At 41.0% G+C, this 20686-nt stretch overlaps 1 protein-coding gene across 9 annotated transcripts in view; it reads left to right on the forward strand.

Annotated features, from left to right (window-relative positions):
* DENND5A (DENN domain containing 5A) overlaps positions 1–20686 on the forward strand; it is a 114465-nt gene that overhangs the window by 69427 nt on the left and 24352 nt on the right. For 5 of the 9 annotated variants that reach the window (XM_053286613.1, XM_053286617.1, XM_053286614.1 and 2 more), the window contains 5 exons: positions 1463–1615; positions 2185–2289; positions 9041–9125; positions 12557–12641; positions 15789–15917. In XM_053286613.1, coding sequence (XP_053142588.1) covers positions 1463–1615; positions 2185–2289; positions 9041–9125; positions 12557–12641; positions 15789–15917 — 557 coding nt within the window. The remainder of the gene's footprint in view (positions 1–1462; positions 1616–2184; positions 2290–9040; positions 9126–12556; positions 12642–15788; positions 15918–20686) is intronic. The other 4 variants (XM_053286621.1, XM_053286615.1, XM_053286619.1 and 1 more) reach the window with 1 other exon arrangement.

Genomic DNA, 20686 nt, shown 5'->3' on the forward strand with positions numbered 1-20686 from the left:
TCAGGTTGTCAGTAAGGTTCATTTATCAGAGTCATCTACCATAGCAAGCAAGCGAACTGAATAAACTGAAATGGACAGGTGCATTCCTTAAGCCTAGTATAAAAGCCACATTTATATAATGACTTCTGAATTAATGATCATTGACAAAATCATTATAACTTTTCTGATAAGTTCTGAAGCATAATCTTAACATGTGAAGAGCCATGGAATGTGGAGATGGAAGTCTTTCCCAGCACTACTTGGAGATGTCAGGGACCATCTGAATACTTGTGTTCTACCTCTGAGCTACAATCTATCCTTATATGTCATAGATAATCTAGGCCTTTCTCAAATATCACCCACAGCTGTCAAGAGTTTCCTAATAAGATAGAGATGTACCTCTAACTTTCTCCAATAGGAACATAAATTTGTTAACACATGTTCAAACATATACAAAGAATAATGTTTGTTAATTGGACACTTCCTTCTACAAAACTGAAATACATAAATCGAGCTTCTATATCCATAGTGCACAGAAAATTGATGATGATTTCATAGTGACTTTGCTACTCACAGTGGGATAGGATGGCAGTATCCGGATATTTAATTATCACATTTTAACACAGAGATGAGCAACATGTACATGTGGCACTTGTAAATTTCATCGGCTGTGCTAAAGCCGATGGGATTCTCATTTTTTCATATTTTTGAAAAGGTTTAACATTCATAGTTGCACAAAACAAACCCACAAAATACATTCTTGATGATCTGCCACATGCATGTTCAAAGACATGGAAACAAGAGACCAGTAATATAATGCTTGAACTCACTGGGTGGATCCAGAAAGCTCCTTGTGCTAGTGGAAGGTACTTCCTTTCATGCCATGGCAGAGGGTGTCTTGATTCCCCCCTTCCAGTTGCAGTGCCCCACCCCACACTGTTCTAGATGGCACCTTGACCTCAGGAGCAGCTTTTTAGGGGGCACAAGAAGCTGTAGCAGCGGAGGTGGGGAAACCTCATTGCACAAGTGGAATTCTGCTCACAGTTCTCTGGATCTCACTCATTGTGTCTTGAATTTCCCAGTTCTCTCATTTGATGGTAAAAATGTGATAACTCTATTATAGAATAGGTGTTCTGCATTTGTACACGCTATGCTGATATGAACTGGTGTAAACTATGATGCAAATTGCATGACAAATATGTACTTTAGTTGCAAACTTTCATATGTTTTCCATTGTGATGCTGATTAATTTTTCTTCTCCTAGCTTAGGCAAAAAAATTTAAGGCTGCCAATACTGGCAGTATGTCAGAATGGGACAACACTGTTGGTCAAAACAATGTATTCATACTAGTCAGCTGAGCAAACTAAATCAATTGATTCTGTCAAACGGTTGCTAACATAAAGTACTAAGAAGGCCATATAACGTCTGTGATTTTATGTGTCAAAAAGCATCTGTTACTTGTTCCTTTTTCTGTCTCAAAAGACAAAAAGGATGCTAGTAGAAAAAATGGGTCGTGAAGCGGTGGAACTTGGTCATGGTGAAGTAAACATTACAGGCGTAGAAGAAAATACATTGATAGCCAGCCTTTGCGATCTTTTGGAAAGGATATGGAGCCATGGTCTTCAGGTGAAGCAGGTAAGGAATTAAACACTACTTTGAATTTGCCACTGTTTACTTATCTTTTAAAAATGCAGCATCTTTCTGTACTGCTATAGATATGAAAATACAGATTGTGTTTGTAGATACCTACTTGAAGTTGTTTTTAATGGGATTGGAATATTGATTGTAGAATAATATTGAACTTTTAGGAAAAGCTGCTTAATTAAATACTAAAAGTCCAAAATCTTCTTTTTTCCTGCACCTTAAATATGGAATTTAACTAGAAGATGATAAAACAAAACTTTAGAGTCATGTTTAATATGTATGAGCCTTCCCATGCCCTTTAAAAAGAGAAGCTTTATTTTATGTTTTTGTTCTATGAACCTCCTGCTGTTTATGCATGAATGCGAAGGGAAACAATAAATTTGAATTCTGGTATCCGAGAAACTTTGTGGCCTTTAATATTGTACTGCGGAGCAGAACTTTCTGATTATATCTGTTTTCTTATGTAGGGCTACCTTTGCCACTTCTCTAGATTGTAACAGTTTCTCTGTGTGAAGGTATATACTGTCTGACTCTCACCTTCCCTCTTATATGCTACATAGGATAGAAGCTGTACTACTTTCATCCTAGAAGATAGAGCATCAGTATACTCTGCTACAACTCAGATTTGGGCCTTTCAGACCAGCAGGCGGCCAACCCTACATAAGGTTAATGCTTTGGATTGATTGCAGATGTTGGCAAACAGTGCTGAACGGTCTGTTGTGGTAGAGTATTTAGGAATCTGATGGAGGAAGTGCAATACATCCAAACGCTTCTGATATAAAGATTTTTAAAAGCATTACCATTTCTCCTTGTGAAACTACTTTGGTCTCAACCATAAAAGCCTAGTTCCTCACATCTCTTATTTGGGTCATCTTCAGTGGAAGATAATGCTTTCCCATAAGACTGTGTAAAGATAGCTTCCCTCAATTCCCTCCATACCACGCCCTGTATTTGCTCTCTTCCCTGCTGCTGGACTTTCTTAGCCTTTCATAGCTAGCAACTTACTCTTCGATTTTTGATTTCAGCCTTGTATTAATCAACCATGTTAATCCAATGCTGTTGCAAGATATATGATAGTTTAATGTCAGTTTTGAGAGCATTTTTCTTTCTTTGTTGTCATCTCCCTTGGACATCCATGTCATTATTATTCTCCTTGGCTTTGTCCACAAATCAACATACACTTCCAGAAAATGAGTGATTTATTCATCATTGCACATAATGGGATTTTTATTTGCTTTCAGTTCATGTAGGCTTTTGAGCTCTTTGCATGGTTTGTTTCAGCACCGCCAGCAAACATGCTGTTAATTGAACAGGTGTTACATTGAGGTGCATTTTTTACAATGATAGCTGTACTTAGTCTTTTCCAATAGTTCTGTTGTATTCTCTGCCTAATAGTTGGTGCTATTGTGATTGGGTCATCAGTACACAAGTATTAAATCAGATTTTAAAAGGCCTTCTAGTCCAGTCCCCCACTGCAAAGTGGGACCATATTTCCTCAAAGCTTCTGAAGATTTGCCCATGAAATCCAGTCTACAGTGTGCCACAGACAAAGAGTAGGTACACTGCTCAAGGTACTGTTGCACAAATAGCTCCAGATGAGAAAATGTGACAAGCAAGGGAACGGGAAGTATAGTCAATATTCAGTGTGCCCCCAAAACAGTTGCTTTTTGGGCTCTAGATTTATTTATTTATTTATTTATTTATTTGTTGAATTTATATACCGCCTTTCATTAAAAACAACCCCAAGGCGGTTTACAAAAGTTAAAAAAATACAATAAAAATGACAATTAAAATATTAAGCTAAAAATATAAAACAAATCTAATTTAAAAACTATAAAATACAAGCATAAAACTATAAATGAGTAAAAACTCATAGAAGCAGCCATAGAAACAGTCATGTAAAAGCCTGGGTAAAAAGCCAAGATTTAAGAAGCTTTCTAAAAACTGTGATGGTTATACAAGTATCAGCAACGCCTGTTCACTGCATTTCCCCCTCCTGTATCTCAAGTGAGAGGCCAGAATAGATTTGCAATATAAACTTGTCCATCACTTTCTTGAACCCATTGAAATACTTCATTCCCACAACTTTTCTAGATTCTTCTAGAATAGTTCACCTTTATAATTAATTAATCATTACAACCTGCTAAACTAGCTAATTTGTAGCCATTACTACTAATATTTACAGACTTCTTAGCCTAAATAGCTCTCCCCTGACCACTGTTATCTCCTCTGACAGATGTTCAGTTATGCAGGCCTTTTATATTTTGCAAGCACCTAAGATGCCTTTGCACTATAAGAAATGTGAAACCTGAACCACATTAAAACAGCAATTTAAAAAACCCTCATTGTTTTACATCTGGGTTAGCTTTTGCTGTATAAGTTTTAAAGTAGATGAGCTTATTCAGAAGATAATGATAGAATTTTTAGCTATTTTAGACCTTCTAATACTTCTCAGCAAATTCTACACAGTGAGTATGAGCTGAACCAGAGAACATGGCTGCCACAATACTTATTAATGCTGTTCATGCATTCATATTGATACTGTCATCTTATGTGTGCACATAATAACAGTGGTGCCCATGTGTGCCACCTAGATCTCCCTTCACTTATTAGGTTTCTCACTAACCAAGGGAGAGAAACGAAGAATTACCCATGCTGATCTAAAAAGCTCCCTCTCCTAGCATTCCTTCTTTCACTAACTGCTGCCTCCCCAGCTGTCAGTTCTAGTCTTGTTAACTTCAATAATGACAATCTAAGCAACACTGTATAGCAGTGTTGGAGAAGGAACTAAATTTTATTTGAATTATGTGAGCATTACTAACATTTTTGAATGCTCCATTTCTATACAACCAAGAGAATTTTTAATAAATTAATTTCAATATTGGCTGGAAATCTAGCAATTTTTGTTGAAGGAAATAAATACTTTGAATAATTCTTATTTTAAGGAGACCTTAGTAGCCCATGTACTTTTCCATATTGAATACCTCAGTGGATTTGGGTTGATTTAAATATAGCTTTTAAATTAGTTGTAAAAGGAGCATATATAATATTTGTAACTGCAGTTAGATAATTAACAACCCCATCCTATGCACCATTACCTGAGACTAAGACCCTTGCAGTTAATGAGTCTTACTTAAGAACAAAATAGACATAGGATCAGACTTCAGTTAAATAACACTTATGATGTTCACTTCCTTATTATGACTATTAACAACTGTAACCCTGAATTAGTTTAGTGTCTTCTTTTCATCTAATTTGTACAAATATAATGGGCAGGTCATTGGGCAGGATTTTATTGGAATGCCCAATTAGATGTGGAGTTACTGAAACATGGTGGCAGAATCACTGAGGAAATTAGTACACATTACTACTGGATAATTTGTTCATTACTGCTGTCTACTGTGGTTGATGTCCTTTAGCTCAATGCAGGCAGGTCTGAACTGTCTTTGCTACTGCAAGTGTTTAATAAAACATATGCCATGTGCAACAGGACTGTTCCGCTACTACTTACCATTGCATGATTGTATATTGCAATGTTACCTGCATTATCCCAATGCACTTTGCTTTGCAATATGCATTTAGGAACATAGGAAGCTGCCTTATATCGAGTCAGACCATTAGTCCATCTAGCTCAATATTGTCTCTATACAATATTGGCAGTGGCTTCTCTGAGGCTGCAGGTAGGAGTGTCTTCTCAGCCCTATCTGGAGATGCCAGGGAGGGAACTTGGAACCTTCTGCATGCAAGTATGCAGGTGCTCTTCCCCATCCCCTAAGGGGAATATCTTACACTGCTCACACACATCTTCCATTCAAATGCAAACCAGAGTAGACCCTGCTTAGCAAAGGAGACAATTCATGCTTGCTATCACAAGACCAGCTCTCCTCTCATTTGCTCAATGTTTAAACAGCCTTGTGCGCAGCTATGTTAGCCACAGGTGGTTCAGAACTGCCCATGCTGCACTGTAGGGCAGGTCAACTTATAATGTTAGCAGTCTTTCAGCATTCATAAATGACTTATGAATGCTATTGAAAGAGGGTTGAATTTTAGTGCTTGACGTGTTGTTTAATCCTCCAGAAAAATGCTGTTTAAAACGTTATTAACTAATGTATGTGGTATCATATTGTTCAGTGCTTCAGAGATGTAGCAAGTTGCTGTTACATTTCACTCTTGTGAAAATTAGGCTGTTCCACATACAGTACATTTCCTATACTCAAGTTATTTATGTGTAAGAAACTACTTCACATGTATCATAACTGATAAATGTATACATTTCTGTATTGCTGCATGCACATTTGGTGAGAAGCCCTAATTTGTTGTCAGATTTCCATGGTGTGTGTATATTTGATGAAATAGATGTGAGTTTTGTCACATGGCAGTGTACATAAAGAACACACTAATTTCTTATATGACATCTATGTAAGAATTTGTGTGAAACTATTCTTACTCTTCCAAGGTCAGATGTGTTCATTTATCTACTTACAACTTTTCAGACAATTTTGATTTGGTGGTTATTAGTCCTATCAATGTAAACCAAAGTTTAAATGACCTATGAATGTCATTTAAGAACACCTTTTTAAAACTACACTGGATTATTAATAGGTCAGATATACTTCTCTATGGAACTATGCATTTTGTCTTGTGGATGTAATCTCGTAATCACTCTGCTGTTATTCACATGATCATTTGCTCTGGGATGCAGGAGAGGAGTGAAAGGAGTCTTTAGTATTGCCAGCATTTTGTCATTTCAAAAATTACAAATCAGGTCTTAGTACAAGTGAGTAAGCAGGTCCAGTTATGGCTCTGTCACATAAGGCAGATGCCATGTACCCCAAGTAACAGTTGTTATGATCTAGAGTTTGCTTTGGGTGAATTAACATTGCTGATTGCTCTTGGAACCACTCTGGGGTAAACTTGTAATATTTTGTGTGAGAGACTAGTCCAGCCAGAACGTAGTCAGGAGTCTGATTTAGTAGTCTCTGCCATTATCCTTACACCTGGATGTGGAAGAACTTCTGAGGAATTCCCAAGTTCCAGAGCAGGGGGTCCAGGACACTGCTCTCCAGTCTGCTGAACCACTGTCTGGTGGGACTGGGAAGGGCAGACCCAGCTCTGGTGCATCTCTGGTTGCTGGCACAACCAATCCAGTGTCCAGGCAAGCACCGAGGCGCTTCACATGATTGGTGTGAAGCGCCGTTAGGGTTAGTGCAGGGAGCCGTCCCTGGGTGGCCAAATCGGCTGCCCTGACACAGTTGCTGGCTCTGTCGCAGATCTATGAGGGGGGTGGGGATCGGGGGCCAGCTGGCCCCTGGAAGTTCCAGGATGCTCCGTGCAAGCGCGTGGGGCATTCTGGAGAGACCCCTGGAGCCAGGAGACTAGTTTTAGCCTCCCGGCGGGGTGTGTGTCTCTCCTCGTGTGTTGCTACAGTGTGGAGTTGCACTGTGGCAGCACATGGTCAACTAAACGGGGTTAGCGGAGGGCTCTCTCTGCTAGCCTCGTTTAAGGGGAGGGGTACTTTTGGTAGTTTGCTGCTGGGAGCTGCGTGGCTCCTGTGGCAGCAGACGACCAGGAGAAATCGGGCTAGGCTCCCTTAGCCTGATCTCTCCTGGGTGTGAGAATAGCTTTAACACCTCTTTCAGATGAGGGACTCAGGTGCTTTGCAAGAAGGCAAAGGGACGCTTCTTTATTTAAAGGGGAAGGCAGCTAGCTGAGAAGGAGCAATGCTGAGATGAGGAGGAGTAAACACAAAGAAAGTGCCAACCTCCTCCTCTCCACTTCTGAGACCAGGAAACACAAGGTGCTCCCCGCCCCAGATGAGTATTCATAAAGAGTTTAGCTGATGTAAGACTATGCATGCCTTGGTTAGTCTAGAAAGCCACAAGAATTAAATAACACTTATCTGTCCTTTTGAATGGTATCAAATTAAAGTGTTTAGGCAAGGGTTTGGGACTTGGCCAGAGTTTTGAATGACCCAGGGTAAACAAGACGTATTTAACAAAAAAAATACACACAAACTTTTCAAGAAAACAAAAAATAAATTTAAGCATATAAAAAGGTTACTTAAAATAACATCTTAATAAATACTCTTTCTTTGTATAGAAGTTGTGTCTTTGAGCAGAGTTACACAAGAGGCAGCCCAACCCTATGCACATTTACTGGGAATAAGTCCCACTGTATCCAGTGAGTTTTACTTCGAAGTAAGTGTGCATAGGATTGAAGTCTTAGAGCTGCAAATAATAATTTGAATTTATCAAGTGTAACTTGAATCAAAGAGAATATGCAATCCTACCTATCTGGTAGCAGAGAGTTTCAGTACGAATCACCCACTCAGCTGGTCAGTCAATGTTTCTGTGACTCCAAGTAAAATTAATTTCCCCCTTTTTAAAGGCCAAATTTCCTTTTGAAGATGTTATGACATTGCAGTTACTTTTTAAAAAGCAATTTACCTTGTAATGAGAAGTGGGGCTGGCACTGGAAATTGCATTTTGGGAAAAAAATCTTTTTGGCATAGCCAGCTACAGTAGTGACAATATAGGTTTGTTTTTATCAAAAGGAAGATACAAAAGGGTGGGGATCATGTCAATACTTTTAAAAAGTATTAAGAATGTGGACAGCTTAATCTGAAGGGCACAACCTTTTTGCAAAATTAATGCATAGTACATGCTTGTATAAATTGCAGTCATAGTAGTGTTGGAACAATGCACATAGTAGTGTATTTCCATACATACACTGGCGTAGAAAGCTAGATCAACTTGTTGTTTTATTATTATTTATTTATTACATTTATATGTAATATAAATAAGCATAATATTTATATGCTCTTCCTCCAAGGAGCTCAGAGTGATATACATTATTATTTTTTCTCTTCACAACAACCCTGTGAGTTAGGTTAGGCTAATCACTACGTTATGAACTGGGGACAGTGCTCTAAAATGTAGGAACCTGTGTTGGTAATTCTTGTATCATAATCTGTGTAGTAGAGCAATCCGAGTTGATTAGAGCATTTGTGTTAGCAAATAGGGCTAATTAGCTGCATTTTCAAATTATATAAGAATATAGTAAGTACACACACTTACATTTTTATCTTCAGTTCCCGATGCCCCCTGAAAATATGTCTTTGAGGAGTCACCCAACGCTCCTCAAGGATATATTTTCAGGGGCTGCAGAGGGAAAAGGGGATGGGTGAAAATCTGCCCTCTCCCCCCTGTACTAGCAGAACATCTTTCTTTCACGCAAGTACTAGCTGGGATGCCACCCGTAGTATGTTTGAAATTTGTTTTAGAATGAAGGTATGTACATTTGGTTATATCTAATTATTTTAAAAGTACATACTTTCTTAGAATAAGACTTGAGTTGCATAATACTCCAGATTAGTAATTTATGCACTTGGCAAATGATCTTTCTTCTTGATCTTAGGGGAAATCTGCTTTGTGGTCACACCTATTACATTACCAAGAAAACAGGCAGCGGAAACCTACATCAGGAAGCTTCAGCACCTCAGGTACAGTTAGTTTGCATACAGGTTATGAATAATGTCATTTGGAGTGGTGGGGGGAACCACAAAAGTTAGTAATGGAATCAGACACTAATGCAAAACAGATTTGCTAGAGATACAGAGATGTATGGAATACATTTTTATTTTTAAAATAATGCTTTTCAGCAAAAAGGGTTCTCAAAGAGGTTTATACAGAAAAAAACAAGTAGTTCTGGTAAGAACAAATCTGCCTACTTTCCTTTTACTATTCCTACAGTTGGATCAAGGACTAAATTTGGTTCAAATTGGTTAGGTAGTTCACAAGTTAGCCCAGTTGTGCCTCAAATGTTCACCATCTTATGCCATCTTGAATTAGGGTGGATGACTTGAGGCCTTTGAGGTGTCACTATGTGTCCCTACAACTGTAGCAAATTTGGTCCAAATCAGTTCCCAATTGTACCTCAAACGTTCATGTGTCTGCCATCTTGAATTTGGGTGGATGACATAATCACAAACTACACTACTGAGGTGGCCCTTTGTGTAACTCACTATAGCTGCAACAAATTTGGTCTAAATCGGTTAGGAAGTCCACAAGTTAGCACACTTGCACCTCAAGTGGTCACGTGTCTGCCTTCTTGAATCGGGGTGGGTGACATAATTACAAACTATGCCATTGAGGTGTCCCTAATTTTGTTACAGGGATACAACTTTAGCAAATCGGTTAGGCGGTTCACTAGTTAGCCCACCTGCACCCCAAAAGCAAGTGGGTTTATGTATCCCCTATCTTGAATTGGGGTGGATGATAAATCACAAATTATTTCGTTGAGGTGTCCCTACAACTGTACCCAATTTGGTTCATATTGGTCCAGGCATTGCAGAGTTGATAGGGACACACACACTGCCAGGTGATCTCATAAGCTTACTTTCCTTAAGGTAAAAGTAAAGTGTGCCATCAAGTTGATTTCAACTCCTGGCGCCCACAGAGCCCTGTGGTTTTCTTTGGTATAACGCAGGAGGGGTTTATCATTGCCTCCTCCCACGCAGTAAGAAATGATGCTTTTCAGCATCTTCCTTTATTGCTTCTGCCCGATATAGGTGTTTCCCATAGTTTGGGAAACACACCAGCAGGGATTTGAACTGGCAACCTTCTGCTTGTTAGTCACACATTTCCCCGCTGCTCCAAATGCCCCCAAATGACTCATAAGCTAAAAAGAAACACAAGGTAGGGAATACCAACAGCCACTGGAGGAATGTTGTGCTGGAGGTGGAAGAGGGCCAGTTGCTCTCCCTCTGCTAAAATATAAGAGAGCTGTCACATTAAAGGTGCTACTTTGCCTAGTTAGCAGTGATTGGCCAACATCACAATGTGTTCGAGGCTATACAGTCACCTTCAGAGGAATATTACTTAACAGATGCAGCTAGAAGAAGAGCATTCAGCTTGGCATCACTGTCTTAAATGAAAAACAACCCACTCTGCAAAAGGCACTAAATGTCACCAAGTGTTTGAAAAACTTTTAAAGGCAGGGAGAGCCACTCCTGGCCTCGCTGCCAATGCAGTGGGGCCAATCTCCCTCTCAAATGGGCAGGAGAGTCTCTGGTCTGTGCTGCCCAACGCAGTGCAAGCCGATCTCCCTTTCAAATGGGGTTGGCCCCCTGTGTCTGACATCAGACACTGGGGGCGGGGACAGGGGGCTGCGGCGGTAGCCAAACACAGGCCACCGCCAGCCTCCCTCCATGCCTGGTTACAATAAGTGTGATCTAAGGGTCTGGTAAAACCCAGGAACTGGTTTTGAAGTATGTAGATAACAAAAGAAGAGAGTACATTTGAACCTTTGAAGATTATCTATCCTTCCCTTCCAAACCCCACTTCTTTCTGATATTGGGGGTAAAGGCTGCCAGGTCAAAGGACATGATAGCTAGATAGGTTTAAATTATAGCATATGTTGTATTGTAAAATGAGTTGAAGAGTTCACCAAAGTTTATTAGCATATTGGTCAAATAACTTTGCATGTATTATACTTTATTTCTTGTTTGCTGTACAATGAAGTGACTGCTGAGTTTACGTCAAGGCTTTGAACAGTGGTTAAAAGTAAGGAATATTCTATTGAGTTAATTGCACCCTTCTCACAGTGTAGTGGAGAGACAGACAACAATATCTTATATTGAAATATCCCTCACTGGAGGCTCATACCTTTAAACAGTGCCCTGGATGGTTCCATCCACAGGCCTTCCTCTCTGTTCTGCCCAAACCCACAGCTATGCTCTTGACTGCTCTGTCCAAAAATCTCCTCTCCATTTCCTCCCTGTCCAGTTTTCAGTGTCTCCTAGTGTTCACCACTTTTGTATAAAATAATGGATTTGTATAGTTTGACTGAAAACCCCTCTTCTATTGCTTGGTGTGCAAAGATTCCCATTTGCCAGTACACAGAAATGATAGGTGGAGGGTACCTTTGTACTATGCCACTCTCTCCCCACTTTTCCTCTAGAGCAGGGGTGTCAAACTCAATTGGGTGTTGTGCTGTATTTGATTCCAGTGTACCTCCAGGGGGCAACAGCCACCTCACACCGCTTTCTTGCATCCGCCTTGTGCCTTCTATCCTCTTCCTCCTCCCTCTTTCTCTCACTTTCTTCCTCCCTTCCCTTCTTTCCCCCTCCCTTGCCCCCCACTCAGTCAAGCAGGGGAAGGCTCCTCTTGCTGTCCTGGCCTTTTTCCTCCCCACTTTCTTCTCTCACTATCTCTCGCCCTCCACTCAATCCTGTCTCTATCCTTCCCATGTTGAAGAACTGAGAGGATGCAGGGTGGGAGGAGTGTGGTAGCACAGGAGAAAGGAGAAATGCTTTCTTCTGAGCATGGGTAGGGGAGAGAGAAATACTGGTGGTGGAAGGAAGGAAGGAACCAGTGAACCTGCCAGCCAGCTGCAGCAAGTGGGGAACAATGTCGCCACTTCAGCAGGCAATAGGGCAGGGGAAAATAAATGGTGCCTGGGGTTGATGTTCAGCTGCTCAAGGGCTGAAAAATGGAGCGCCATGGGCTGCATCCAGCCACTTGGCCGACAGTCTGAAACCCCTGCTCCAGAGTCTCACACCAGTCAGGTATAAAGCATACAAACATACATTTGAGCTGAATATATAGTGATTTTCATGAATGTCTCGGTAAGAAGATAGATGCCAAAGTCTTTCAGAAAGCCTGATGCACTACATCTAATTCATTTTTCCCTGCGGCAAGGCACCCCTTCCACTGTCAAAGTGTGTATTTGATATGCAGACTAAGCTCTGTAATAGAATTGGCTGTGATTTTTCTTATTCTGGTGTGAATCTATATGAGTGTCCTGTATTGCTACAGTTCCATTTGAAGAAAGCCCAAATATTTAGTTTACTTTACTGACGGAACATGTTGCTAAAAGTTAAACATATACATTGTTTGGCACTAACACAAATGTTTGGTATCATTGTTACAGGAATACTTCTTGATTCAGAAAGAAGAAAGTCAGATGCCAGCCCAGCAATGTCTCCCTTAAGGGTATCTCTCATCCAAGACATGAGGTTGGATTTTAAAAACTCTAATGACTTCATTTACATGAAAAGTTCAGTTATGTTTTAGGGATAGCTGAGTTATATTTCCTGTAAGGTTTAAATATAAGTATCTTTCTCCTGAACTGAGACCAACTTAAATCAACTAAATGTTAACAACAAGAAGTAGTGTATATTATTGCTATTTTATTTTTTTGAATGAAAAAAAGGCATTGCAATCTCAGTTTGCAGAGTTGACAGAGTGTCCTGTGGAAATAGGTACTACTAGTTTTATTTTGGCATGAACTTTCATAAGCAAGTCGACTTCGTCAGTTATGAGGAGTGAGCTGGAAAGGTGGCCTGTAATATCACACCCACACAGCCCAGTTGCTCAGGAGGAAAAACCTGGTTAACATGGTGAGTTTTAGAATCCAACGAGACAAGATGTTAGTCATGTCATTGTCCTGGGCATGCTTGCTTTTTGCATGCAAGGGCCCAGTCTGGATTGGCACCATGTTGTGGGATGCTTACTGATTGGATATGTTTCTAACTTAACCCTCTCTTCTGCTACAGTTCCAATCTGGATTGGGCTTTTACATGCATGCTAATTGCTCTGGGGTGGGGTCAGAAATCCTTCTATTAGCTCAATTTGGATTTTTTCCCCCTCCATGAAAAATAGTGCAGTTGGGTGCCCAGTCTGGTCTGGTCCCATGGTGGCAGGGTCAGATTAAAGCCCCCTGCCCCCTGCTGTGATACTGAATTGCACCAGGCTCTCCCACATGTTAAAGACCCCCCACAAAAGGTCCTCCACCCCATTTATGTGACTAATGTCATGCCTAGTTCATTCCCTAAAATGACTCTCTTCAGTCTACTTTGTGCATTTTGAACAGGTTCTTGTGCTTACAAGAGCTGCTTATCTCTTTGCTGCAGCATGTTACCACTGCAGCTGCAGGGATTTGTTACAGTTTTCTTCTAAGCACAGAATGCAAAAAACCAAGCTGAAACTTGCTTGGTAGTTAGAGCTCTTCCTCTTGTTATAAGCTTTAGGTTTCAGTGCATATATTTGCAGAGTTGGAAGATCTGAACCATTCCAGTTACAATATGAGATTGTGCACATGACCTCATCTCCCAGGGCTTGGGAGGGCTGGCGGGAAGGCAGGATAGCTTCTACCTTCTCCCACAGGATTGCTGCTGATGGCCTGTTCGCCGCACCACACTGCGTTCCCAGACAAGCGCTGCTGCTGTGAGTGTGGCAGCAACAGAGAGGCTGGGGGAAGGAGGCCTGGTCTCCAGAAAGTCCACAATTCACCACACTGCTTGCATGTTGCACTGAAAGCATTCTAGAGGCCAGGGCACTCCTTCCCCTGGTTGCCATGGTAGCACAGGCTGCCACATGACTGGGTGGTGAGGTAGGAGGGTGCATGTGCACCCTCTTATCTCACTTTTAGCCCAGGAAAAAAAAAGGGATCGGATCTGATCCTGGAGCTCCACAGAAGCACTCCAACCTCATGTGAACAGCCTTGATAATTGCTAAGCAGCTTCAGGAGATGCTTATATTAAATTACAGTTGTTCAAGCCATTAGTGAATATGTGTGAATTCCAAGGTGTTAAGCAATTCATCCATACCTGTCAGAAGTACAAATTCGGACAGAGCTTTTGAGAAAATGGGGAGGAAAGAACATGATGGCAGTTGATGTACTGCTGGAGTACATAAAAGTGATGATGGAAGTAGCTGAAATACATTTGCCTGCTGATTAGAAAGGGTAGGCTCTATGGAAAGTCCTTAAGATATGTCTCGTGTGTCATTCACTGGGCAAAAGTTTGAAATGTTATGTCCAAATGTTCACCAGTGAACAATTTTAATGTGCAACTAGGTAAAAGGGAACATAGTGACCTCACAGTGGTAATCTGATAATCTTAGAACTGATTAAGATTGGGAGTGGGGGGTTTAATTTCCCCAGTAGTGTTTCATTTATTTTGTGAAAGTACTTGGGCTAGAACAAACAGGAAGAACTGAGCCATAGAATGTTGAAACATAAGATAACAATGGGTTTTTCTACTGTTTGCAATTTTCTAATAGCACATTTCCTTCCAGGAACACAGATTAATGATAGGGTTTGGTAGCCAAACACTTCTTGAATCTATGTGTAGGTCTAACAACTCACATTTAGAAAAGCTGAGTGAGTTGTTAGACCTACACATAGATTCAGGAACTTGCCCTGACCATTAGTAGTACAATCAAAGGCAGTTAAAAATAAAGCAAATTATCTTCACTTTTTATCATCATTAGTGTCATAGTGCTCTAGAAACGTTGTGTTTCAGTTTTGCTGTGAGGCAGGATCACCTAAGTTAGGGTCCTCTTACTTATAGTGCTCACTTTGTGGAACAAGACATATGTCCATCTTGCACCATCCTTATTTTCCTTTTTGTTGGTTCGATCAACTTTTTAAAAGTCATTTTAATCAGCTGCAGGGGGCACTGCTCTTTATTATTTTCTGCTGCTACAGTTTGTTCGCTCATTTCTCAGGGCCAAAGTAGATGGAGTAGCAGTATTTATTCATGTTCACATATAAAGGAAGGGCTATTTTTGACATGAAATGCAACACATTGATGAAGGGAGCTATATCCTGCTTCTCCCTGCAGTTTCTCATTCATTGGTTTATTGCTTCAAGAGGTTTTCTCCAACCCCAGCTCTAATGCCGGACGTGAGCTGGGCTGGTGAGAAAATTGCTTGAAGCAACGTCTTGTAGAGTGGTAAGGCAGGGGAGGCGGTAGGGCTTAGGTCCCTTCATCCCAATGCTGCTTAATGAAAAAATAAGCCCTGTGTCCCATTTTATACATTAATAGGGCAGATACATTAATAAAATACACACGGCTGCCCCTGTGTCCCATCATATCTAGCTTAGTCCTGAAAGTTGTATGAAATAATGTTCTACTACTACTACTACTACTACTACTACTACTACTACTATTATTATATGAAATGATGCATTGGCTTGAACAATGATTGGAAAGATATTTGTTAGATAAATAAGGAAACAGATTGAATTGCTCTGTAAGAACTGAATAGCACAGGTAGTTAATAAATTTGCATTACAAATATATTAAATAATTTTATAATCTTGTTACACTCCTTCTCTAGCTCATGGAAAGGTGGGATAATCTGTTTTTCTTTTTCAGGCATATTCAGAACATTAGTGAGATCAAAACTGATGTTGGTAAGGCTAGAGCTTGGGTTCGGCTTTCCATGGAAAAGAAATTACTCTCCAGACACCTGAAACACCTTCTTTCTGATCATGAACTAACGAAGTAAGTCAATTTATATTCTGTACTGCCAAAAGCAGATCCTTTCTTTTTTAAAGCAACTTGTAATACACTTAAGCAAAGCAAACAGATAAAACAGCAATGGATCTTGACAAACATTGAGTAGCTCTAATAAGTGCTTGAGACAGGATAGACTTGAAATGAGAAGATCTGGCTTCGTTGCTTAAGCTCTGCGATAACTAATTTGGTTAAGTCAATATCCAGTATGGCCAGAATGTTCATACTGAAGCATATGAAGTGAACCTCCCTATGACTGAGTTCAAATTGGGGAATCTGTGGCCTCAATTAAAAAAAACAAAACAAAAACAAAACTTCTAGGGGATAACATACCTTGATAGGCCAGTGTGAGCAACTTGGAGGAGGGTAGGATATAAATATGATAGGAAATTTCAGTGCAAGCATTTCCTGAGTTTCTACTTTGGTGTTGTAGCATAGAACTAGGAGGAGTCTTTTAAAAAGACCCATGATATGTATAGTTCGCATAACGTGGACAGGCGTTCTCTCCCAGAACTTGGCACCAGAACAGTGAGTTTAGCCTTGGAAGCAGGCCAAGTCTACTTTACCCACTGATCATACATAACATTCCATTCCTGACAGTTAAGTCAGGAAGGGACTTGGCTCATCTCCAGCCTCTCTCACTCAGAGCAAATGTACAGAGTTTCCCTTCCCGGCTGCCTCCAATGCATTGGCTTCCCCCTCCCCCAGGCATTGCTCTTGATGTCCTCATCAGTTTCAGCCAGGCTTTTGAAACCTCCCTTCTCCTAAATGGAATGCCCAGAGAATAGAGTCATCCTTGCAGTTGTTGTTCTGAGGGGTTGCTGGGGTGCATCTTTGTATACTGTTTACCCTAACCCTTGGAAGCCACCTGGGAAGCTGCCTTCCAAGGACCATTTACAAAAACATAATAAAAATGTGGAATAATCTGCAATTTCTAGAATTAAACCAAAAGCTAAAATATATGCAGTCTTAAAAGTCTAAAAAGGAGAATAAAGAAGCTTCACCTGTTATTAAAAAGCTGTGTACCTGGAATAAAATTCAATAAGTGAGACACTATGTGGAAGTTTCAGTTTCAGTTGTGCCTAGAGAGACAGTGGGTGGGGATTAGCTGTAGGCAAGTCAGCCTGTGGGAGGGGCCACATTTGGAAGCTGCTCTTGAGAAAACAAGGCTCAGACCAGGGGAGTTTTGCTACCTGGAGCTTTGCGAATAGCAGTTTGCTTACAGATATCAAAGTAGTTTTGTGTGGAGTTTAGTGGGGAAGTGTGAGGGAGGTGCTCAAGCCCTCCTTGTCACAAAAGAGACACCCAGCACAAGAAGAAGGTGAGTATTACCCCACTTCTGTAATTTTCTTGGAAGGGATAGCTTAAAACCTTTAATTACCTGACAACTGCAGCTAAGACCTACCTTTCAAGCAAGCAAGCTCTATATATTCTAAATAGCTAATAAAAATAGTTATGAATGTAGAATGCCAGCAGATGAGAGGGTGCTTCCTAGTGTATTGCACCGAGTCTTGCATATATGACTATCTGCTTGAGTGGCAGAAGTCATGGATGTGTACTCAGTACAAAGAGCTCAGGGAAAAGTTTGGTTCTCTTGAAGCCAAGGTTGCTGACCCAGAGACACTAAGAGGATACTCCTCTGGGGGGTTGGGTGCCTCCTAGTAGTGGGTCATTCTATCATTAGGGGCACAGAGAGATGGGTTTGTGACCCGCATGTAGACTGCATGGTGACTTGCTTGCCTGGTACAACTGTTACGGATGGCACATAGCATCTAGGCTGCTAGGCTGCGCTGGGGAGGAGTCAGCTGTCAGGTTCATGTCAGCACCAATGAAGTTGTGAAATGCAATTGGGAGGTCCTGCAATACCAATTTAGGCTGCTTGGTAGCAGATTGGGGGTGGGGTAGCACTGTATGCTAAAGAAGGGATAGAATCCAATAAGATAGAAAACCTTAGAGGACCAGAGTCCCCCACAGAAACCTTATGTGTGACAATATGAGGACTGAAAGGAAATGTGTTACTAGGGACATGCTATTGCCCTCCAGATCAAAAGGTTGAGAGTGACCTGGAGTTGGAGAAGCAAATCAGAGAGGAGTCAAAGAGAGACAGAGCTGTAATAATAGGTTGCTTCAATTATTCTCTCATGAGATTGTGCTGTCGAGTTGGTGCCAACTCCTGGCTACCACAGAGACGTGTGGTTTCCTTGGTAGAATACAGGAGTGGTTTATCATTGCCTTCCTCCTGCCTAGTATGAGATGATGCTTTGCCATTGTCACTGAAGTGAGCATCCGCCTCCAGCACCTTCCTATATAGCTGCTGCCTGATATAGGTGACTACAAATATATGTTTACTAGGCGCAGTCTGGGAAGCACACTGGTGGGGATTCGAACTAACAGCCTCTTGATCCCTGGGCAAGTTGCTTCCCTGTTGTGCCGCCGCAGCTGATAGACCCTCACATAGACTGGGCAAATTCACATTCAGGTAGTGAAAGAGAGACCCAATTTCTAGACATGCTAAATGATTGTGCCTTAGAACAGATGGTTGCAGAACCAACCAGAGAAAAGGTGACCTTGGACTTAATCCTGAGCGGTGCCCAGAACCTGGTACAAGGCGTCAGAGTTGCAGAACCATAGGAAAATAGTGACCATTGTGTGATCCTGTTCAGCTAATATAAAGTGGGGCATTGCCAAGGAAGTCCAATACAAATGCATTGGACTTCAGATGAGGAAACTTCTCAAAAATGAGGGGACTGGTAAAAAGGAAGCTGAAAGGGAAAGTCAGGAGGTTTAAATCACTGCAGAAAGCATGGACCTTATTCAAAACCACAATAATAGAAATCCAGTTGGAATGTATACCAAGAAAGAGGAAAGGTACCGCCAAGTTCAGGAGGAGGCCAGCATGGCTAACAAGCAGAGTCAGGGAAGCTATAAAAGAGAAGAAGACTTCCTTCAGAAAATAGAAGTCCTGCCCAAATGAAGAAAACAGAAAGGAATATAAAATCTGGCAAAAGAAATGCAAGGAGACAATAAGGGATGCAAAATGAGAGTTTGAGGAGCATATCACTAGAAGTGTCAAGGGGAACAATAAAAACTTATTTAATTATCTCAGAAGCAGAAAACCTGCCAGAGAGGTTTTGATGAGGGCGTCATGATGAGGGCGTCAAAGGGATTTGACGAGGATATGATGAGGGCGTCATGATGAGGGCGTCAAAGGGATTATTAAGGAGGATAAGGAGATTGCAGAGAAGCTGAATGAGTTATTTTCTTCTGTCTTCATGGTGGAGGATACTGACCATATACCTGCTCTGGAACTGAGCTTCTCAGGCTTGGAGGCTGAAGAACTGGGCCAATTTGAGGTGACAAGGGAAGATGTCTTGAAAAACTAAGAATTAAATTGCCAGGGCCAGATAGCATCTACCCAAGAGTTCTGAATGAACTCAAATGTGAAATTGCTGATTTCATAGCAAAAAAATGCAACTTGTCCCTACAGATAGGCTCTGTAACAGAGGACTGGAAAGAGAACTGGAAACTAATCTCTGATATTCAAAAAGGGTTCTGGGGGGATTCAAGAAACTACAGGCCTGTTAGTTTGACTTTGGTGCTGGGTAAATTGATGGAAAGCATACTTAAGAACAGAATTGTTGACATAGAGAAGAACAGGCCTTGCTGAAGGAGAACCAGCATGGCTTCTACAAGGGCAAATCTTGTCTCACTAACCTTTTGGAATTATTGGAGAGTGTCAGCAGGCAAGTGGATAAAGATGATCCAGTTGACACAGTGTACTTGGACTTCCAGAAAGCTTTTGACCAAGTTCCTCATCAAATCCTCTTGAGTAAACATACCAGTCATGAGATAAGGGGGCAGGTTCCATTTTGGATTGGCAACTAGTTGAAGGACAGAAAAAAGAGAGGCTAGTAATAAATGGACAATTTTCACATTGGAGAGAAGTAAGAAGTGGGATCCCCCAAGGATCTGTACTTGGACCAGTGCTCTTTAACTTATTCATAAATGATCTAGTAGTTGAGGTAAACAGTGAAGTGGGCAGATTTGCAGATGACACTAAACTATTTAGGGCAGTGAAATCCAAAACAGATTGTGAGGAGCTCCAAAAGGTCCAAACTGGGGGAGTGGGTGACAAAATGGTAAATGCAGTTCAATGTAAGCACGTGTAAAGTGATGCCTATTGGGGCAAAAAAACCCAACTTCACATATATACTGATGCGGTCTGAGCTGTCAGAGAGAGATCTTGAGGTTGTGGTGGACAGCTTGTTGAAAGTGTCAACTCAATGCACAGCAGCTGTGAAAAAGGCCAGTTCCATGCTAGGGATCATTAGGAAGGGGACTGAAAAAAAATATTAATAATATAATGCCCTTATGCAAATCTATGGTGCACCACATTTGAAGTACTGCGTACAGTTCTGTCATCTTAAGAATGACTTTGTAGATCTGAAAAAGGTGTGGAAGAGGACAACCAAGATGATCAGGGGCCTGGAGTATCTTTCTTATGAGGCAAGGCTACAGCATCTGAGGCTTTTTAGTTTGGTAAAGAGGCAGCTACGGGAGAGACATGATAGAGTTGTATAAAATTATGCATGAGACAGAGATAAATTTTTCTTCCTCTCACAACACTAAAACCAGGGGTCATCCCATTAAACTGAAGGTCGGGAAATTTAGGCCCAACAAACAGAAGTACTGTTTCACACACAACATAATTAATCTATGGATTTATCTGCCACGGGATATGTTGATGGCCACTAGTT

This window comes from Hemicordylus capensis, chromosome 1 (genome assembly GCF_027244095.1).
Source record: "Hemicordylus capensis ecotype Gifberg chromosome 1, rHemCap1.1.pri, whole genome shotgun sequence".
NCBI lineage: Eukaryota > Metazoa > Chordata > Lepidosauria > Squamata > Cordylidae > Hemicordylus > Hemicordylus capensis.